The 7,041-nt window shown below is 40.1% G+C and overlaps 1 protein-coding gene across 2 annotated transcripts in view; it reads right to left on the bottom strand.

Annotated features, from left to right (window-relative positions):
• Positions 1-4,586: 4,586 nt before the first annotated feature.
• LOC147633706 (calcium-dependent protein kinase 17-like) overlaps positions 4,587-7,041 on the bottom strand; it is a 2,919-nt gene continuing 464 nt past the window's right edge. The window contains exons 1-8 of one of the 2 annotated variants that reach the window (XM_086804713.1): positions 6,461-7,041; positions 6,237-6,380; positions 6,003-6,155; positions 5,781-5,896; positions 5,526-5,693; positions 5,269-5,396; positions 5,066-5,165; positions 4,587-4,927 (exon numbers count right to left, since the gene is read on the bottom strand). The exon at positions 6,461-7,041 is cut by the window's right edge and continues 464 nt beyond it. In XM_086804713.1, the coding sequence (XP_086660839.1) occupies positions 4,832-4,927; positions 5,066-5,165; positions 5,269-5,396; positions 5,526-5,693; positions 5,781-5,896; positions 6,003-6,155; positions 6,237-6,380; positions 6,461-7,041 (1,486 nt within the window). In that variant the 3' untranslated portion in view covers positions 4,587-4,831. Of the gene's footprint in view, positions 4,928-5,065; positions 5,166-5,264; positions 5,397-5,525; positions 5,694-5,780; positions 5,897-6,002; positions 6,156-6,236; positions 6,381-6,460 lie in introns of those variants that run through there. The other variant, XM_086804714.1, reaches the window with a different exon arrangement.

Below are 7,041 nucleotides of genomic sequence, written 5' to 3' on the forward strand. Positions count from 1 at the left end.
TTCTTGGGTTCTTTAAATATTAGACCAAGCCGATTGCCAATGGTTTTGGCCTCTATGTCTCAAAGTTGATCCAAAAATTGAGGCAAAATAATGTGCCAAAATCAACAAAACGAGCTTGTGGATCCTAGAGCAGGAGGAGTTGGAAAGGTAACACAAGAGGTGCATTAAGATAGTCACTCATCAAGTAACTTGGTTGTTGGCATCTAAAATATTTACGCTCCTTCTTGCTCTAAAATAGTAATTTTGATGGCACATAATCCTAACCTCTAGGTCCATTGGCCTCTAAGCCCTAGTTTCGATCATATTCCCGACTTCTTTTTATGGAGTTCTCTTTGGGGGAGGGGACAAGAAGGATTTCTACTAGGTTGAATCCCCAGGAAAATCTTGCATAAAATCCTCAATCATTCTTTCTACTTTGTCTATGGAAGAGGACTTCACATCATTCACCAGTGAAGAGGAGGATCCAACATTTGAATAAATCGATGAAGAAGAGTCTCATCCTGCATTGCTAGGGCATAGCGTGGACAATGCCCGCATAAGACTAATGGTATGTTTTAATGGATTTTCTTGCCTAAGATAATTCCAAGAATTCATTCAAGTTTTACAAAGGTAAAGATTTCAAGCTTTTGGCTTATTCAACAAAATACTCATTCATTCCTTTTGCATGGATGCTTACATAAATTAGTAATCAACCACAGAAGTAGGGAAAACCAGTGCAAGCGGAATTGGATAGTGGGAGGAAGATTCTTTTCATGGGTCATCATAAGATGGATATGACTTAGTTCTCCTTAGATGGGAACCTAACCGAATGTAAGTTCAAGATTTTTCCCTTAGGCATCTATGATAAAAAATCTTGGGATGGACTAGCTTACTTAGAATTAGGCCAATATTCATCACCACAAGGGGACTATTTCCTTTATGGATCTTCACAGGAACAAGGTGTAAGGGACTAGAGTAACAGAATCCCCTACTATACAACTCGCAATGGCATCTAAACTACTAAAGGGACTTAGCACAAAGCAATAAATTTATGTTATTAATCTAAGTCCTATAGGCAAGGGATTAGATACTAAGGAACCCAAATGGTTAAGTTAGTATGTCGACATATTGCATGAGAATTTGACCAAAATGCCCCCATTTTGTAAAGTAGATCATGAGATAGATCTGATACCTAGAGCACATCTACTGGCGAGGAAATAATTAAACTTTTGAAGCAAGGCTTTATTTGATCCAGTGTGTCCCCATGGGGTATGCCTCCTGTACTTTTTTTTTTAAAGAAGGATGGGACCCTCAGGCTATGCATTGATTGAAAATAAATATCATATTCCAAGGATAGATAAGCTTTTAGATCGATTGTATGGTGCCCAGATATTTAAAAGATTAACTTGAAGATAGGGTACTACCAGATTAGGACCAAAACCTTGATGAGCTTGGTCTCTTAGGAGATGCACCAAGAAAGAGGATTTGAACAAGTAAACATCTTTTTAGTTTTGCTTCAATCTACTATGTTTTTTTCTCATTTTGATTTGTTTTATTGTGGCGTAATTTCTCTATCATCTTTTGTTCAAAGATAATAGAGAAGAAGGATTATAAACCTTCCAAAAAATACTCAGTGAATTCTTCGACTACCACTCAGTGATTCTCCAACTAATCACTCAAGCAATCAATGATCCTATTAAAGTTTAGTCAAAAGAACATTACTAATGACATTTTGAATTAGTTATCTAAGCATGTTAAAGAGGAAGTCATTGTATTTGTGGCAAATCCGATATCATTAGAAGGGGTTGTGATATTATTTATAAGCTCATGAGAGATGCACTTTCATCAAAAGGAACTACAATTTTATTATGCATGTCCCAAAAGAGGGTGACAATCCCTTTTTGAAGTTTATTTCTCTTATTTTCAAAAAAAATATCCTTACATGTATACAAAAACAAGAAGAAACATACATAAACATTCTAAGGGGACCTTTTCTTCCTACAACACAAAATTTTATTTAAACATAGAAAACTAAAGATGTCTTGTCATGTTGAAGCCTCGAAAGAATAATTTTCTCTCCTTGGAAAAAGTGCAAGAAGAAATAGCTTCATTTAATCATGTAAACCTACAGGTATTCTATTTCTCTTTCGTTTAAATCATCCTTATGATTTATTATTCATATTATAATATTATAAGACAGTTGGGAGTACTTTAAAATAAATACTTTAAGCCTAAGTTGCCCTTGTGTGTGTGTGTGTGTGTGTGTGTGTGTGTGTGTGTGTGTGGATGGTTAGCTTCTTGTGTTGATGAAAAAATCTCTCCAAAAAGCTTATTCTCCTCTCCCCCTCAGAAGAACCAGATAAAGCAGATAGGTGATCATGTAAGCCAAGCTCTACAAAACAAGCCTGGCCAGTGGGGTTTGAAATTATATATGACCTCAAGTTTTGTAGTAGTTTGCAACAAGGTTTTCAACATTGTGCATAAAACCACCACCCCTGAGCTTTTGAGAATTGGCAAAGAAGGTGCTAGTACCTCGAATTCCAATCCAATGCTTCATCAACTTGTTACTGCTAAGAGCCACAACCCACCTCGAGTAAGTTTCAAAATTTTTGCTTTTTGCATATGAATCCTATTGTTTACATAATGTTTGCTTCTTGTGCTTTGAATGTTCAATGTTGCATGTTAAAAGGTTTTTGAAGTAAGAGTTTCAAAAGTGAAAAGAGTTTTTTTAATATATTTTCCCCAATTTTAATCAAAAAATAGAAATACAATGTACAAGGTTTTTTTGTATTTGCTATGTTTTTACTTTTATTTTTATGTGAACACTCGTGTGTACATTAACTAGCAGGTAGGTCATTATGATTATCGCAGTAGTCGAGTGGAACTTGAAGTACACTTGCTCCTAGTAAGCCTTTTGATTGGTGTTTAACTATCGGTACAAGAATGCAGGCTTCTCTCAAGCTAAAGGGTACATGGAAAGTATGATTATGTCAAACTAGTTCAAGGGGGAAAACTGCATTATAACTCATTTTTATAGTGGTTAAAAATTGGGATATTTTTGTCTCTTGGATACAAATAAAAGGGTCTCCAAGTGCAGCAGTCAGATGTTCTATCCCACTCGTGACTAAACCTCAAATTTCCCCACTAATCTTTTTCCTTAGAAGAAGAGTAATTTCTATCAAATCCAATAAGAAAATCATTATTGATCGAAGCTCCTCTTGCAACTTACATTCAATTGATTGCTCCAATAGACATCAAGCATCAAACACATTCTCACAAGGAGACTAGCCACACCATCACATGGGACCACAGTTCTAACCCCGATTTTGATGTAAGGAGCCTAGAGACCCCTACTACCAAGTTGTATGGTGTAGTGGGGTGAAAAATGCAACCTGCTTTGGTAATGCATGGTTACACTGTTTGTGCATCAATGAGTAACTTTACCACTAGCAGAAAAGCACATAAAGTAAACAAACTTCCTTTTCAGCTCATAAATCCCTGTGTCTCAAGACTTTGTAAGTGCCTCTTTACTCAATGCAGAGGGCAATTTTTTTCACCCTGAAGGCACCAAGGTGCCTAAGACATGGACCAATAGTTGGGACACAAGTTGAGCACAATCTGAATAAAATAACAAATGTTATCCAAGACTCCCAAAAGAGAAGAATATGTAGAAATAAAAAACGCTTTGGTCAACTTTAAGGGGGAAAAACTAAGACCTCTTAACACTCACTCTTACAGCTCTGTGGAAGAAGAGCTCATCCTACCACATGGTTGGTACTTGCCATCTACGTGATACCTGTCACGTGCACAACTGTGGACATGGCTAATCTCAGATTTGGTCCCTCATTTAGGTGGCAATCTAGGGTAGATTTAGGGCACTAGCAAGCTCAAGAATGGAAGAAGCAACAAGTATCAGGCCTCAAAAAGCTCAAGAATGGAAGAAGCAACAAGTATCAAGCTCAAGGGTAGATTTAGGGCACTAGCAAGCTCAAGAATGGAAGAAGCAACAAGTATCAGGCCTCAAAAAGCTGGCCAACAAGTGCTCACACATGGGTGTCATCAAGGCTGGCCGACATGAGTGTTCGAGACTTTTAGCATTTTTTATATCAATTGTGGACATTTGGAGCTGGCCGACAAAGTCAGCCAGGTTACATAGCATATATGACAGCCTGTAAAAGGCTAGCCTAGCATTAGTCATTGTCATACAATCCCCCTTTGGGAACAAGTCATAGGCAGCCAGTAGAAGGTCTAAAGTAAATCTTTTAGAAGGCCCAAGGCCATAGAAGTTGTACAGACATGCACATCTTTTAGTACCAGGTAATATACTGAAAATACAGTTCACCTCTTTCTCCTGTCTACTGTCAATTCATTGTTATTGCATTAATGTTTCTAATCAGTGGGCTTAGGGCTGGATCAACTACAGCAAGGCTTCCGCGCATGCGACAATACCTAAGATGCTTCAATGAGAAATCCCTCTCAATAGTAGGCAAGGCATCGCAAAACTCTTTGTCAGCCATGACACCAAGACCAAACACCTCCCGTATGTGAACCAACAACCAAATCAAAATGAGCCCATCCAAATGGGTGCACAAAATGAAGATATTCAAATTGGATTCAACTCGACACACGTAAAAAAGCCTACTACTACATTTTACAACCCCTTTTTCTAGAAATAAAAAATGTTGGTGCAGCTCTAAAGAGAAGTTAACTTTAATCACGCTACAGGGGTCTTCCGTCTCCGGTTGTGAGTTGGAACAGGAGCACTTTTCCTCATCATAGCCACAAACTCCTCATAATTTATGCGGCCATCCTAAAAAATGTTGGTGCAGCTCTAAAGAGAAGTTAACTTTAATCACGCTACAGGGGTCTTCCGTCTCCGGTTGTGAGTTGGAACAGGAGCACTTTTCCTCATCATAGCCACAAACTCCTCATAATTTATGCGGCCATCCTACAAAAAAACACACAAAAACATAAAAGGGATTTTATGCAATAGTAATCAATTTTTGTAAATTTAGAAAGGCAATCATCACTGTTTGGTAACAATTTAGAACATCACGACACTTGAATATACCAATGGAATACTTACTTGGTCAGTGTCTACTTCCGTGATGATATCATGGATCGCCGTTGTGTCCCCCATATTATGGTCTGCCAAAGCTTGTGCCAACTCATCTGTTGTGATATAACTGAGTACAAGACAACTTGAGCTCAACGATCTATTAAGAATGGAACGCCATTTAATAAATCAACAAAAGTCCATCTCAGAAGATGCTGCCAGTACCAGCTTACCCGCTCTTATCCTTATCAAAGTATTGAAATGCAGAAAACAAGTGATCTTCCTTGTCCATCTTGTTCATATGCACCGTCGCAGTGATGAACTCCATGTAGTCTATAGTTCCATTCCCATCAACGTCCACCTGCACACACACACACACACACACACATTCAAAGCATATCACATAAAACACTCGGAAACCCTCACAGGGCTCATCTCATATGCTCCAAAACAAAGAAAAAACACCCATAATCCAAGTGTAAGAGCTGACCGCCTCCATTAATTGGCGAACTTCATACTCTGCAAGCACAGACCCCTGCTTTGCCAGGCCTTGTTTGAGCTCCTCCAAAGTTAGAGTACCACTATTATCAATGTCTATGCTTCTGAACATTTCCTTCAATCCAGTGATCTCCTCCTCAGACAAACTCTCAGCTATTACCTGCACAGTAGGAAACCAAAAACTCAACAGGAGAATCAATCTATATCAGCCATATATAGGCACCACAATGAAACAGAGGCATGATACCTTCAAAGCAAGTTTCTTGAGCTTATTCATAGCTCTGAATTGTTTCATCCTCATAAACACAACATTGGCAAGAGGTTTATCCGGAGCTTCACCATCCACCTGGATCCAAGGATAGTCTGCGAAAAACCTGACAAGTAAGTACAGCGACGTGGGCATACAAAGCCAATCCTCTTGCCTGCCTCTGACGTCCGATGGGTCACCGCCAATTAGGTGTGTACTTACTTAGAATAGCTTGAGTTCCCAGCCGCTCTTTCGGGTTCTCACTCAACATCTTTTTAATGAGGTCTTTAGCTCCAGATGAGATCAATGGCCATGGGTCACTTGTAAAATCAATGAAGCCTTCTAAAATGGCATTAAATATACCTTGTTCCGTCTCTGCAGAGACCCAACAACAGCAATAAGGTGCCCACTATGAATTTTGAACATACTGTGCACTCTCTTGAAGACTGGCAATACCTGCCCAGAAGGGCGGAACACCACTCAACAGGATGTAAAGTATCACTCCAGTGCTCCAGATGTCTGCTTCTGGACCATAGTGGCGGCGAAGGACTTCGGGGGCGACATAATATGCACTCCCCACAATGTCCCTGAAAACCTCCCCTGCACAGATGGAAACCCAACTCACAAATTCATCCCAACAAGGTTTCATCTTCAGTTATATGAGAAATACCGCAGCTTACCTGGCTTGAAGAAAACTGACAATCCAAAATCTGTGGTTTTCAGAGGAGAGTCCTCGTTCTTGTTGAGCAGAAGAAAATTCTCGGGTTTGAGATCTCTGTGCATAACCCCTAGAGAATGGCAGGTCTGGATGACTTCCACAATGGTCCTGCACACACCTGCTGCTTCCCGTTCGGTGTACTTGCCCTTGGCAATAATTCTGTCAAAGAGCTCCCCACCGGCACAGAGCTCCATCACCAAATGTACCGCATTCCTGTCTTCATACGCACCCTTGAGCTCCACAATGTTGGGGTGCCCAGTGAGATGATGCATGATTTGCACCTCTCTGCGGACATCTTCAATGTCTTCTTTGCGGGTCAACTTGCGCTTGGATATGGACTTGCAGGCGAAGAGCTCCCCTGTAGCTTTGTTCGTGCAAAGGCGTGTGACTCCGAACTGGCCACGGCCAAGCTCTCTTCCCAGAGAGTAGGTATCACGCACATCTTCGATTGGCCGGTTGAGCACGTTGCCCATGTTCTGCTTAAGTGCAGGGGCATGTGAAGATGTGTGTGATGACGCATGCTTTGACTGTGGTGTGGTGGAA

Source organism: Cibotium barometz, chromosome 11 (assembly GCF_041138505.1).
Source record: "Cibotium barometz isolate CiBa-2024 chromosome 11, ASM4113850v1, whole genome shotgun sequence".
Taxonomy (NCBI): domain Eukaryota; kingdom Viridiplantae; phylum Streptophyta; class Polypodiopsida; order Cyatheales; family Cibotiaceae; genus Cibotium; species Cibotium barometz.